Source organism: Lissotriton vulgaris, chromosome 8, assembly GCF_964263255.1.
Source record: "Lissotriton vulgaris chromosome 8, aLisVul1.2, whole genome shotgun sequence".
NCBI classification, from domain to species: domain Eukaryota; kingdom Metazoa; phylum Chordata; class Amphibia; order Caudata; family Salamandridae; genus Lissotriton; species Lissotriton vulgaris.
The window spans coordinates 162,087,245-162,103,011 of record NC_141696.1 but is presented as its reverse complement, the minus strand read 5'-3'; the positions used below and the strand labels follow the sequence as shown (position 1 = coordinate 162,103,011).

At 48.8% G+C, this 15,767-nt stretch overlaps 1 protein-coding gene across 2 annotated transcripts in view; it reads left to right on the top strand.

Moving 5' to 3' along the window:
* The window catches only part of THAP12 (THAP domain containing 12), a 110,126-nt gene that overhangs the window by 71,100 nt on the left and 23,259 nt on the right, over window positions 1–15,767 (top strand). For both annotated transcript variants that reach the window (XM_086933868.1, XM_086933869.1), the window contains exon 3: window positions 4,532–4,639. In XM_086933868.1, the coding sequence (XP_086789994.1) occupies window positions 4,532–4,639 (108 nt within the window). The remainder of the gene's footprint in view (window positions 1–4,531; window positions 4,640–15,767) is intronic.

The following is a 15,767-nucleotide window of genomic DNA, read 5'->3' as shown; positions in this document are numbered from 1 at the left end:
TACATTATACAATCAAAAATAAATGTATGACAGGAAAATGAAAATATCTGAGTAATATGTAAAACACATTCAATCCTACTGGACTCCGGACCCACTCGTTTAAATTTTAACCATTATCGTGGGCCTCTGGCTTTGGCTAACGGCAGCTCCATTTCATAAATTTCTCTAAGTAGAGCCCAAAATTCCCTTATAGTAGGGCCTGCATTCTGAATCCAAACCTGAGCAATTCACAGACGAGCACAAACAATTCAAATTCAGACAAATGATCCCGAAAGACAACCCCGATCCTGCACAATCCCCAATACTATTTCCTTCTTTGTTATCTGAATGCCATGACCAATCATTGTTGAAAAGACTTGGTTAACGTCAATCCAAAATGAGCCCAGCTTCGAACACGTAATAAACATATGTCGTAAATCAGCAGCATGCTCTTTGCACTTTGGGCAGCATGTTTTAAAAGATGACTGATTCAGAGCCCATTTAGAGATGAGCTCTGGAGTGTATTGCAGCATAAATATAAGCCTATACTGCTGCAGTTTCAAATTCACTGATGTTACCTCAGTTTCTATAGTTTCCAATGATTCCTGCACTTCCTCTCTAGTTTCGAAAATCCGGCTTAACTTTAGGACGATCTGTATACTGTCATCACTTGCAGTTGTTAAAAATGTCTGATATAGTTTACCAATAAGCCCTCGCTTTGAAATCTGGAACATTGCGGATAACACCTCAGATGGACTAGGCATCTGTGTTAAGCCCAAACCCCGAATATAATAATCCCTTATTTGTAACTACTTAAAAAATGTGTTCTGTGACAGCCCGTACTCTTCCTTCAGAGCAGTAAATGACCGGAACCCTTATCTATCATATAGCTGACCCAGCTGTGCAATGCCCTTGCTTTGCCACCCTCTCCCAACAGAGTTGTGAAATATATCGGGTAGTAAGAGGTTCCCCCATAGCGTAATGTATATATGCATCTCTGGTATTGAATATGCTTTACAAATATTGTGCCATATCCTCACAATGTCTCGAACTACCTTAAACCGTACCCTCTTGTAATAATTAGGGTCGGTAGTTTTATATAACAAAAACCCAGTGTCTAACCCGCAAGCCAATTGATATGATAACCAAACCGTACCAATACCTGGTCCCTTAAGTAAGTTTTGGATTCCGCTGACAAATGTGGCCCAAAAATATCATTTCAAAATCTGGAATCATAAGCCGCCTTGTTTATATAACCGCTTAATATACCAGAGGGTTCTCCTTGCACACCGATAGCTCCAAATAAAGCTACCTATAACGCCGCCTAAACGTTAAAAAAACGACAGTGGCACCCTTAATGGAATTATACGATACAAATATAGAAACTTCGTGAGTATATTCATTTAAATACTATTGCACCTTCCAAATATAGTTAAGGGGACCTGATGCCAGCTATGCAGTTTTGTCACTACCCTCTTTAACAATGGCTCATAGTTGAGTGCAATCATCTCGTCTACTTGACTACTAATACAAACACCTAGATACGTTGCTGTTCTTGTAACCCCCAATGCAGCTGGGGCCGTATCCTGTTGGTAATTTTAAATTATCTGCGTCTTATTTAAATTTAACTTATTACCTGAAAAGGACCCAAGATGCTGGACTTCCAGTGCATCTGCGTATGCAGTTACCTTAAGTTCGAAACCACTGAGAAACACTGGAGGAATCCTGGCGCTAGATAACAGATGTTTTATAAAAGGCTCAATGTAAAGAGCAAACAGTAACGTGGATAGGGGACACCCCTGTTGTGTGCCCCTTTGAACCGCAAAAAAAGATGAAGAGAGGCCATTGAGCTTGGCAGAAGCAGTTGGATTACAATAACGTTTCTGGACTGCCAAGATAAATCTTTGAGCAAGACCAAATGTGGTCATTGTTGACCATAAGGATCCCCAAACGACCCTGTCAAAGGCCTTCTCGGCGTCCAGCATCATCATCACAATATGTTGATTTAGTTGACTAGAGACATCAAATTCAGCAATAGTTGTATTAATATGAGCCGCCGTGTCTCTGCAAGGGACGAAACCGTGCTGTTGCTCCAAGACTAATACATGGATAAGCCAGCCGAGAGACTAGCATTTTTGATTTTTTTTTTAGCATCAGCATTTATCAATGATATAGGCCGATATGAGCTCATCTCATCTACCGGTTTCCCTTTTTTAGTAAACACTATGATGTTGGTGATGTTCCACGATAACGGGGCCTTATCCCCCTGCATAATTTCGTTACACAGTGCGAGAAAAACCGGCGCTAACTCGTCTTTGAAAATCTTATAAAATTCCAATGGCATTGTATCTGCACCAACAGTCTTGCCAGTTGGCAGTGTGTTAATCGTTTCTCAATTTCCTCCAGATCAAAATCTCCTTGTAGGGGCTCGGCAATATTGGCAATCCACTTTCCTGGATGTAATCCATGGCAGACTGCTGGCTAAATGCATTTGAATTCCCATACAAGTCAGCATAAATTAGCCTAAACTGTTCCACTATGTCTGCCGATCCCGTATAGGCTCTGCCATCTGTCCCTCGAATTTGCTTAACACAAGATCTATCCCTAGAGTCCGCAATTTGGTTAGCCAACAGCCTCCCTACCCTCTCCCCGTATTCATATTGTTTAGATTTAAACTTAAGATAATTATTTGCAACTTTGTCCCTTAACCTCCTCTTAAGTTTGGCTCTTACTTCGTTAACCTGCTGATACACCAACTGTTCACCAGGATCTTTGGTGACAATGGCTCTAGCATGTTTTTGCTCCAGGTCTAAATAGAGCATGCATTCTTGCTCTGCCAATCGTGCCCTGCCGATTTTGTTTAATAATATATTGCAGTGTAGCCCCTCTAACGTACGATTTCATACAATCCCAATCCATAGCATTGGATACCGTACCCCGGTTATTCTCTACAAACTCCACCAGTGTGCCTCGCATAAATTCCACATACTCAATATTACTAAGAAGATGTCTAGGAAAGGAAAACTCCCTTCTTGCAGTTTTGTCCCCTGTCCGCTGCCGAACTGTCAACATCACAGGATTGTGATCAGAGGTTATTTTGGGACAAACCTCAATAAGTGCATTTTCTAAAGCAGCATTGCTAGCAGAAATCATGTCTATTCTAGAATATGATTTATGCAGGTGTGAAAAAAATGTAAATCCTGGCACCACAGGGTGTAAACTTCTCCAAGCATCCTCCAGTTAATGTATGTGAAGGAGTTTAAAGATGGCTGCCCTAGTCCTACCCATTCTAGTCCTCCGCTATATAAGGGAAGTTCAGTGCTCACACCACATGTTTTGTTTCCAACATCTTCTAGCTATCATTATGTGTACTTCTGTTTTGCAGGTTAGCCAGTTTTTCCACTAGATGAAAAATGACATCAAAGTTGCTATTTTATAGGTGAACATGTAGTTACTATAAACTACCACCACATGATTATAGCAGTGGTTAACTGGCACATGGGCGAGTGAAATGAGCTGTGATCAGATGATTCAGCCATAATTATTCTGCTAAGCAGCTATTCATGGCAAAACGTGAAAATGACACAGTTCATCGTCTACTACAGGCTTCTCTAATCAGCATCTCATATGCTACTGGTAGCTCTCCAGCTACCTGTAATCAGCTCTTCTGTGTGCAGCCAAGTCTAATAAATTAGGTAACTTTTGCTTAGCTGAATTTATATTTGTATACCAAAATTTAAACGTGTGTATTTAAGATGAAAATGTATCTATCTTCAGAATTTATAAGCTGATGTTTGTCGAAAAATGCTCGAATTTCCAAATACTTTTAAAGCTGATATTTGAGTGATAAATCACATGATGATGGGAGACGTATAACTAAAGTTATTACCTTGTACCTTGGTGCCAGGGGCATTGCAACTGTGGCTGTTGTATATTACCCTAGTTGCATACTCACACAGCTTTTTCCGTTTGTTGTTTTTTTATTACTTTATTGCTGGCAACTCTGCCATATGACTGAGGTGACCACTGCTGGTAATCTTGCATTTACTGGGTGCTAATGTAACCTTGTCTGAAGTGGTCAGGATTACACCACTAATAATATTAATAGCTCAGGGTGAATTTTATTGAACATAAATAAAAGGATGGAGAACTCTGTTCTCCTGAAAGATCCTTACTTGGCACCATTATTACTGTAGCCATATTATCCTTTCTGCTATTTTGTTCATGTTGTGCTGTTTTTTTGATTATTTTAATCTTGACATTTTACAGGATATTTCACCTACAGGATGCAAAATATTCCCAGTTCACTAAAACCTGCGCCTGAACCAAACAATGCACCATTAATAACCTACTGTATCTCTTACTAAATGATTGAAGGATTAATGATTTATGATGCAATCGGTGATTTCTGAAGTTTGAATCCAGTTGCCATATTTTTTATTTCGTGAAATCTGTTGAGCCTGGATTGAAGTAATACTTTGTATGTGGGTGTTCTGTCACGTAGGAGAGCAACATATTTTGTGAAGTTAAGCTGGTGGTATTTATTTTTCAGAGTCCATACAGAACAGTTCTGCGAGACAATGCTATACCTACCATCTTCGATTTGACCAGTCATCTTGGCAACCCTTATAGCAGACATCGAAAAAGAATAAAAGAAATGGTATGGGTGTGACGTGTGATGTCAGTGATCACACAAACATTTGTGTTCACATTCTTGAAAATGTTCATTTAAAAAGCACTTTTGCTAAAACTATCCTCTCCGTTCACTGAAGCATGTTGTTTTCCATGTACTTTTAGCTGAAGATATTGTTGCCTCTACTGTAACAACTAATAGATGTTATTGCAGAGTCACAGAATTCCAGTGCACACGATAATAATGTAATATTTCGTCTACAGCTGTGAACCTTCAAGTGGCTACTCTTATAATGCAATTATTGTCAGGCATGGTCTTGTGGTATGTTATGTTAAGTGTATTTGTAGAGCGCGCGATCACCCGTGAGGTCATCCTGGTGCTATGCATGTGTGTGAGGCTAGCCCCTGGGCGGGGAAAGGAATTATTCAAAGTGCCACGTTTTCAGCTTCTTGTGGATTTCAAGAAAAAACAAAGGACTCTGAAGTGATTTTGGTGTTGTTCCATGCTCTGGGGGCGATGTTAGTGAAGGCCCGGTTCTGTTTCTGCAAATGTGTGGAATGTGTGCTAGTTGAAGTCCTGCTGAATGGAGGTGCCTGGATGGTTGGTGGAAGGGAATGCAGATGTTCAAGTAGTCTGACCCTGCTTTTTGTTGTGCTTTGTTTGTGTGGATAAGGAGCTTGTACTGTGCACAGTTTTGTCTTGAGAGCCAGTGTAGCACCTTGAAGTGTGGTGTGAGTTCTCCGAGGGAGGTTGAGAACGAGTTTGGCAGCTGTGTTCTGGATGGTCTGCTGTCTTCTTGTGAAAATTTGATGATTCCTGCGTAGAGGGAGTTTCCATAGTTTAGTCTGCTATTGATGTGTGCTTGTGTGATGTAATTTATTGTGTTGTTAGGTAGTCGCTTGAAGATTTTTATCAGCATCCTCAGAGTGTGGAAGCAGAGTGCGTTGAAGACGTTGACCTAGGCAACCTGTCTAGCTTGTTGTCAATGATGATCCTGAGGTTTCTGGCGTGTGCGCCGGTGTTGGGAGTGGGTCCTAGTCTGGGGGGCACCTGGTCAAGTTCCATAGTGAAGGACCAAGCTGCACTCGACTGAAGAGGCCTAACTAGGCCAAAACTGGTTTGGGTTGCTTGTGTTCCCTTTCAGAGAGGACCCCAGTTTGATAGTTCGGGCTGGGCTGTTCCTGCTGGAGTAGAACAAACGCTGATTTGCACATGGCTGAAGTAGTGGCATATTGTGCTGAAAAATATGCATTGGGATGCAGCCCCAAGTCATTACCAGCGGCTGAGATTCTTTCAAGTGTTCCACCCATCATTTTTTTGTATTTTTCATTTTGATGCCCAAAAGTAAACTGGGCATGATGTTACTCCTTTTCCAAGCTATGCTTCTAGCAATTTTATTGCTACAATCATTTCTTCAAGAACCTTACCATAGGCTCTTCCAGCTTATAGTTGTGCAATGCTTCAACAGTGGAACCGAAATCTCTTGTGGGATGGACTGACCATAAACCTGTTTGTGGAGCCCTAACAGATAATGTAACAACAAAAGGGAGAGTAAGGGATTGTATTCACAAAATGTAAATGGGGATTACTCCTGTTCCCCTAGGTAAGGTATAACAACTAACAATAGGAGGAGTATCACCAGAGAGAATCTTGGATTTTCTTGGAGAATCTTGTGGGACACCCCCGCGCCGCACGGCCACCAGCTGCTGCGTGTGCCCCTTGCCTCGCTGCTGCCTCGTTTTTGCCTCGTTCGCCGGCTGCCGCCGCTGCGAGCGCTTTTTCCCCTTGTTTTGGTTGTTTTGTCAGGTATTTGTGCTTGTCTCACTGATCTGTTGTTTTCACTGCTTTTTTCCCGTTTTTGTCGCTATTTTGTGCCTGTTCAGTATTGTAACGTGTGTACCCTCCTTCCTGGTTGTCCGCCTACCGCTCCGCCCCCCGCCCTCCCTTCCCGCCACAGCCGCTTGTCCCCGCCCCTTTTTCTTCTGTAACCCTCCCCGCTCCCGCCTCCCAGCTGCCCCGCCCACCCGCGCACTTGGCCTTAAATGGCGACCGTGCGACGCAGGTGAGTGTGACCCACTTGTGGGACACCCCCGCGCCGCACGGCCACCAGCTGCTGCGTGTGCCCCTTGCCTCGCTGCTGCCTCGTTTTTGCCTCGTTCGCCGGCTGCCGCCGCTGCGAGCGCTTTTTCCCCTTGTTTTGGTTGTTTTGTCAGGTATTTGTGCTTGTCTCACTGATCTGTTGTTTTCACTGCTTTTTTCCCGTTTTTGTCGCTATTTTGTGCCTGTTCAGTATTGTAACGTGTGTACCCTCCTTCCTGGTTGTCCGCCTACCGCTCCGCCCCCCGCCCTCCCTTCCCGCCACAGCCGCTTGTCCCCGCCCCTTTTTCTTCTGTAACGCTCCCGCCTCCCAGCTGCCCCGCCCACCCGCGCACTTCGCCTTAAATGGCGAACGTGCGAACGCGCAGCGGTCACGCGCAGCGGGCGCGCCGATTGTGCGCCGAAGGCGCGCCAAAGGTAAGCCCGTCTACGCCCGTCCGCGCCTGGACCGCGCCCAGTGCCAGGACCCCTGGCCCACGAGGACCCCGACCGACCCGCCTGACGTACTCAGCCGCCACCCTCACCGCTCTCAACACCGGCCGACACCCAGAATGCCACCAAGCCACTCCAAGACGCACCCACGGACCATTCAGCTGCCACGCCTGCAAGTTCTCCTGCAGCCGGACCAGCCCCGCACCAGCACCCGCCAAGTCGAACTCCAGCAGCACCCACCTCAAGTGCATCCTCCTCAACACCCGCTCCGTCCACAGACACGCCATCGAACTCTGGAACCTCCTCGACACCACAGCCCCAGACGTTGCCTTCCTCACGGAGACCTGGATGAACGCCTCTTCAGCTCCCGACATCGCCATCGCTATCCCAGAGGGCTACAAGATCGTCCGGAGGGACCGAAACGCCAACCAGATGGGAGGAGGCATCGCCATCATCCACAGGAACACCATCCGCCTCACGACCAGCACCGACAACACCCTGACCAGCGCCGAACACCTGCATTTCCAGATCCACACCAACCCGAACACCACCCTCAGAGGCACCCTGATCTACCGACCCCCTGGACCACGCACGCAATTCAGCGACGACATCGCCGACTTCATCAGCCCGCATGCCCTCACCTCCGCTGACTACATCCTCCTGGGAGACCTCAACTTCCATCTGGAGAACAACAACGACCACAACACCAGCACCCTGCTCGACAACCTCGCCAACCTGGGACTCAAGCAACTGGTGTCCACCCCCACCCACCTCGCCGGACACACACTCGACGCCGTCTTCTCATCCAGCACAGACATCGACTTCAGCCACGCCACAGAGCTTCAATGGACGGACCACAGCTGCGTCCACTTCACCTTCAAGAGAACAACGACCCACCAACACCAGCAACACACCGCCCGCAGAAGCTGGAACAAGATCACAGCAGACCAGCTCGCCACCTCCCTGAGCCAACACCCTCCTGCCAGCTCAGCGAACCCCAGCCAGGCCGCCGATAACATCACGAAGTGGATCAGCAACTGCGCGGACGAACTCGCCCCGCTGAGGACCCCGCCTAGCAGACCCGGCAGCAAGAAGGCCCCATGGTTCACCGACGAACTCAAGAGCTCCAAGAAGAACTGCCGAGCCCTCGAGAAAGTCTGGAAAAGGGATCCGACACCGGACAACAGGACCTCCTACAAACTTGCCACCCGGAAACACCACCAGCTGATCCGCGCCGCCAAGAGAACAGCATTCAAGGACCGGTTGGACAACAACGCACACAACAGCAAGGAACTCTTCAACATCGTGAAAGAGCTTTCCAACCCCAACGCGGGAAACAACGACATCACCCCATCGCAAGACCTCTGCAACTCCCTGGCTTCATACTTCCACAACAAGATCGCGGACATACACAGCAGTTTCAACAACCAACCAACGCACACCACGACCGACCAGCCAGCCCCCCCCACCACCACCCTCCACGCCTGGACCCCGATCAGCACAGAAGACACCATCCGCACGATGAACTCAATCCACTCCGGATCACCAACCGACCCCTGCCCCCACCACATCTTCAACAAGGCCGACGCTGTCATCGCACCCCACCTGCGAGACATCATCAACACATCCTTCGACACCGCCATCTTCCCCGAGAGCTGGAAACACGCCGAACTCAGCGCTCTACTCAAGAAACCAACAGCGGACCCCACCGACCTCAAGAATTACCGCCCCATCTCGCTTCTCCCGTTTCCAGCCAAAGTCATCGAGAAGACCGTCAACAAGCAGATGGCCGCCTTCCTCGAGACGAACGGATCCCTCGACCCCTCACAGTCGGGCTTCCGAGCCAAACACAGCACCGAGACCGCCCTCATCGCCGCCACCGATGACATCCGAGCCCTGATGGACAATGGAGAAACAGCGGCCCTCATCCTCCTAGACCTCTCCGCGGCATTCGACACGGTCTGCCACCGCACCCTAATACGGCGCCTCAGCAACATCGGAATCCAGGACAAGGCGCTGGAATGGATCATCTCCTTCCTCGACGGAAGAACACAGCGAGTCCGCCTACCACCGTACAAGTCAGAGGCCTCCGAAGTCATCTGCGGCGTCCCCCAAGGATCATCCCTGAGCCCCACCCTCTTCAACGTCTACATGAGCCCCCTCGCGGCCATCGTACGCAAACACCACCTCAGCATCATCTCCTACGCCGACGACACCCAGCTGATCCTCTCCCTGACCAACAACCCCGCCGCCGCCAGAGCCAACCTACACGAAGGGATGAAAGAGGTAGCCGAGTGGATGACGACCAGCCGCCTGAAACTGAACTCGGACAAGACGGAGGTCCTCATCCTGGGCTCCTCTCCCTCCGCCTGGGACGACTCCTGGTGGCCTCCCGCCCTGGGCACCGCACCCAAACCGACAGACCATGCACGTAACCTGGGCTTCATCCTGGACTCCTCCCTCTCCATGACCAGGCAAGTCAACAGCGTCTCCTCGGCGTGCTTCAACACCCTACGCATGCTACGGAAGATCTTCTGGTGGATCCCCACAGAGACCAGGAAGACCGTCACCCAGGCCCTCGTCACCAGCCGACTGGACTACGGCAACGCCCTCTACGCCGGGACCACCGCCAAGCTCCAGAAGAGACTCCAGCGGATCCAAAACGCCTCAGCCAGACTCATCCTCGACATCCCACGATCCAGCCACATCTCCGGACATCTGAGAGACCTTCACTGGCTCCCCATCAACAAGAGAATCACCTTCCGCCTCCTCACCCACGCACACAAAGCCCTACACGACCAAGGCCCGAGCTACCTCAACAGCCGAGTCAACTTCTACGCTCCCAAACGCCACCTCCGATCAGCCAACCACGCCCTCGCCGCCGTCCCCCGCATCCGAAGAGCAACTTCAGGAGGAAGGTCCTTCTCCTACCTGGCCGCCAAGACCTGGAACTCCCTCCCGTCCGACCTGCGCCTGACCCAAGACCACCTCTCCTTCAGGAAGAAGCTGAAGACCTGGCTGTTCGAGCAGTAGCGGCACCCCCCCCCCCCCCCCCCCCCAGCGCCTTGAGACCCTACGGGTAGGTAGCGCGCTCTACAAGTGTCACTGATTGATTGATTGATTGATTAATGGGATGTAATTTGGAAAAAGGAAAGAATTCTTCCTTTTGTAAAAAAAACCCTCACTCACCAACCTAGTGATGACATGCTTCATCATCGGGGTCCACCCTGAAGACTGAGTGCCATCAGGGTGTGCTACGACACCTGGACTGCAGTGGAGCTGGATTGTGAATGTTAAATGCAAAAAAAAGTGTGTTAAAAATTGTCCTGGTTTAACTTAATAATTTTTTTTATTTGTAAGTAACTGGACAATGTTTAAAAGAAGTGTGGAGATACTTTGAAGGTAATTAAGACCAAGAGTATCTCTGGAGGTGGTCTGGTCTACATGTTTCAACCTATGTGTGGAAATTACCAGGTTTTCGTCAGGACCAATGGGAAAGAAAATGGACGGTCTACACCCCCTAGAAGGTGTACCCAGTCCTAAATTCTTGTGACCAGATAAGCAAAAAAAGTCTGCTATCGGTGTAAGCTCCTGCCAAAATGGGTGGGCTTATAATAAAAAAGACCTGTTGGAGGAAAGGAAAAGCAATCCTAAATAGACCTCTGGCAACAACGATCCCACACAAACTGCAACAGCAGCAATGTCATATATCTGATCAAATGCATATGTGGTAAACCATATGTTGGTATGACGACACGGAAGGTCAAACAGCGCATCAGCGAACACCGGCGCACCATACGCTGTAAAAAGAATGCAACAAGACTGACAGAACGTTTCCTGACAGCTCGCCACACCCCTAATGACATGAGATGGACAATAATTGAGCAGGTCAAACCGGGACCCAACTTGCACAATCGTCTCTTTGACAAAGAGCAACGCTGGATTTACAGAATGTCCACAAACATAATTGGACTAAATGATAACATTTCTTGGGCCTCAATATTAAAGTGACCTTGAAATAAATCCAAGATGAACTACAGCTTTAACTACACTGACCAGTCAACCGTATCCTTGTCTCCATGGACATGCTTTCCCTAACATGGAGTAACTACTATGTCTGATGTTTGACCCACTGGTCAAACCCCCTTTTGATTTTCTCTTCCTCCCCCCTCCCCTTACAAACGGTTTGGTTATCTGTGACCACAACCGTGCCTTAAACCTGTAGCAACCACCGCTTTGGGTCCTACACATGCAGAGTAATCTCTACCTTGCTTGAATTTTACACCGTAAATAACCTATTTCTTTATCCCAGAGCATTGTGCACTCAGCCTAGTAATATGCTCCCACTAATCTGGTATCCCCCCGCACTACCTGTCCTAAGGGCAGCAGAGAGAATCCATTTATTTCTCTTTCCAATCATTTCAATACAACTACTCCAACAAAGCCAAACGTGAACTCGTTCCCTGAGTATCGGACCCCATGTATCGCCCTTACTCCGCGCACGCACTGTGATTGTTCTCCTCGGCAGTACCGAGTAACTTTCTTTTCACTTTCTTCACATTGAGAAAATTTATTAAATACGCGTGTGCAGTCTTTTAACACAGCCCCTACCCACGTAGCGCTCCTTCTCGGCTGCGAGGTTCTGATAACTTCAGGCCACCGTAAGGCTCACAGACCGTGATCACCTTGACAACCCACACGTGACCGTGACATAGCCACGCACACCCCGGAAACCAGCTCGTGCCTTAACAGACCTTGGTAGCACCGGCCATTGTAGCGGGGCTAGCGGACATGGTAGGTAGGTAAACAGCCGTCGCATGCACAGCGGAACTGTAAGTACTACTAATCCTTTCCTTCACAGCTCCAATGCTCTCCACCTCCACCTCAGAGCACGGACTCTGCGCTATCAACCGCACTACCACGCGGTCCCTGACTCAAAGCGCTTAAACCCAACTCTTTCCTCTTACCACCCACAGAATATGTTTTAGCTGAGGAATACCCATCCCCTGCCCTCCGAAGCCAAAAGACACCCAGTAGGAGTAAGAATGGCCGATTAACCCCTAATGTCTGTTCGTTTGTGGGTCCTGTTCGTATGTTGGTCTTTGTCTGTCCTCTTGAAGTACTGGTAAAATTGCATGTTTTTAATCCCGTCCTCACACATAATATTGAGAGGATGTACTAGCACGCCACTACAGTTTGGACACACGTGTGACTAAATTAACGCCACCTTTCACACACATATTGATCGGTTTGTATGTTGATGGCTTCTTACCCCTATGGGGTTACCAAGCAGCGACACAATAGCACCGCAAAGTTGATATACCTACAAGCATGCCCCCGAACCTCCGTCAGGCTGCCCACTGGAACATAATGGGAATGGCATGATGCATGCTGACACGTGAGAATCATCACAACGTTACAGGCACGTAATTGAATCTATTTATGATTGCTTTTCCTTTCCTCCAACAGGTCTTTTTTTATTATAAGCCCGCCCATTTTGGCAGGAGCTTACACCGATAGTAGACTTTTTTTGCTTATCTGGTCACAAGAATTTAGGACTGGGTACACCTTCTAGGAGGGTGTAGACCGTCCATTTTCTTTCCCATTGGTCCTGACGAAAACCTGGTAATTTCCACACATAGGTTGAAACATGTAGACCAGACCACCTCCAGAGATACTCTTGGTCTTAATTACCCTCAAAGTATCTCCACACTTCTTTTTAACATTGTCCAGTTACTTACAAATAAAAACACTTTATTAAGTTAAACCAGGACAATTTTTAACACACTTTTTTTGCACTTAACATTCACAATCGAGCTCCACTGTAGTCCAGGTGTCGTAGCACACCCTGATGGCACTCGGTCATCAGGGTGGACCCCGATGATGAAGCATGTCACCACTAGGTTGGTGAGTGAGGGTTTTTTTTACAAAAGGAAGAATTATTTCCTTTTTCCAAAACACACCCCATTAAGAATCCAAGATTCTCTCTGGTGATACTCCTCCTATGGTTAGTTGTTAGCCCTAACAGATAACCCATTCCCTCCTTTTCGTTTTGTAATGAAAGTATGGCTTTCATTCGGTATAAAAGAGTTTGTGAGAATGTTTGACTATGTACAAATTCTAACTAGTATTTTTGTTTTCATCCTTAGTACACCTCTAAAGAAGAAACCCACCAAACCCAACTTTAGCATTTTGTGTTCACCTGCCAAGCAGCTTTTCCTTATTTTTTTTACTGTATTGTAGCATTCTTCTGCTCTACTCCTTTATTGGGGTGGCTTCTAAATGAGCCGGGTGAAGATATTGACTCCAGATATGAGATCAGCCTACTTATTGGCCCCAAGACATTCCTGGCTCAAAGCAGTAGTGGAGGCAATGCTTGAGTTACTCTCAGTTGTTGTACTGTCAGACACATTTCATTCAGTCACTATTTGTTAGTCACGTGAGCAATTTGAGTGCTATTGTTCTAAGAGATATACTTGGAGGGTGGTATACAACATCAGCTCCCGATAGCCTACTGCAGCCCTTCAAGAAACCTCATTGTTAAACTTTGAGGCCGTTTGATGGGATCCCCTTTGAATATTCCTAAAACACTAGTTTGCATTGTCTCCTATGGGTATCCCAGCAGCAGACCTCGGTGTAGGCCTACAGACTGTCTTTAAATCTGCTTGCAGCCTGCCTTGCAAGTAGTGTAATAAAGGTGTTTCAGTGACTACTTCCAAGGCTCTCAGTTGGCCACTCTCCAGAACGCTATGTTGTGTGTTTTTGAAGCTCTGGTTGTCACCAAGCCACCCACGGACTGATGCTCAGAAAGTGTCCATAGTCACTAATGTCCCAAGGGGCCACACTTTAGGTCGTCCTGTTGCTGTATTACCAAGGTCGGGGGTGATTGATACAGGCTGAGAACTCCATTATTTGCTTCTGAAATGCATTACTCTGTCTGTACGACCAGCCAGAGGTCTGTACTCTTCCTGTATGGTCTGTTAAATATATCTGTTAAGGCCAGAATTACCATCCCCAACTGGTGTCCCGTGTCGCAGTTATTTCCACCATTCGGGCCTAAGGCCCCATCTTTACAATGGCGATGAGGCGGTAAAGCGATGCCCCGCGTGCCAGCTATAAGAAAATCGTTCGGGGGGAAAAGGAGGTGCATGCTGCCCGTGCCATGAGCTCCCCCCGCAGCAAGTGACGAGTAGCAGAGGCCCGCGGGGCGGGTGCTGAGCCCCGGGCCGAGAACACGAAGCAGGAGGTGACCGGAAGCCTACCCCGCATCTCCAGTACCCAGCGCGTGGCCCCCCCTGCCTAGGGGTGAAGAGAGAGCCGTGCGGAGCCCACCTGCAACGGCCGCCACCGAGCCAGGACTGGTTGCCCCCACAAATGCTACGACCTCCGCGGAGCCCACCCGCATGGAGGAGGGAAGCCAGCCAACCGAAGGTGAGCCTGGGCGTTGTGAGATGCCTGGGAGGGGCCGCGCAAGCCTGAAGCGACCCCCCCCTTGTGACTGTACTATAGACGGCGCATGGCCGTGGCGCCCCGCCGAGCAGCCCAAAAAAACTATACATAGAAGCAGGACCAGCGGAGCTCACCCGCGGCCTGCCTGCAGCTACCCTTGACCCCTGCCGCGCAGTGTGTGACTAAAGCTGCTGCGGCGGTGGGGTAAGTGAGCTCGGACGCTGCTAGAGGCGGAAGGGGCTGCGCGAGCCTGAAGCGACCCACCCCCTTGTGACTATAGATCAAGCGGTGCCCACCCGCGATTGCACCGAGCAGCGCCACCGTGATGTTATGAGGGGTGGGCAGGGAGCACGACTGCCGTAGCGCACAACCCTTGCAGAAGTGACAAAGCGGAGCCCACCCGCACTCACCAAAAGGCCCCAGCATAGAGACTGCCAACGCGTGTGCCCGGCACAACCACAACACTAAGTGAACAACTAAAGCGGAGCCCACCAGCTGAAAACAGGAGCCCGGTGTCGGCGCCTCAATACCGCCCCCTCACCCCCTCCCCCCACAGCCAAAGTAGGTCGATGCTCTCTGCGGAGAGTGGAAAGACACACAAAACAAAGTGACACTCACCATAGGGCAGGAGTACCCAGAGATCAGGGAGGCAGCAAGGCCAGCATTGTGGTGAAGCTTCTCTGGCCCCATTGGAGCGCCGCAGGTAGTGGAAATAGTGAGAGGGGTGGAAGCGCCCCAGCCGTGTGTGTGTGCACAAGCCGTAGATAAAGCAAGGTGGCTCCGTCAGAGGGAAAAGAAAGAGAAAACTGCACCACACTGCCATCTAGTGGCCGTGGTCCTGCACGGTAGGGGTGAAGAAACAAAACAAGCATTGCACAACATGACAAGGCAGGATCAGCGACAACCCCCCAGGCAACAAACACTGACAGTGACAGCTTTGCAAATAAGGAAAGGCAACCAGGGACTGCAGTCTCAGCACCGACACTGCCACATGGTGGCCATCTAGCGCCATCGCAGCCACAGCACAGACACAGCGTTTACAAACCCACTGTCACTGCCCAGTGACACAGGACAGCACAGAGCTGCGCAGGGATGTGCTAGAAGCAAGGAAGCCATCACCCAACCGCCAGCAAAATGTTGAGATCACAGCGCCAGGAGTGAAGGAACTCCACGCACC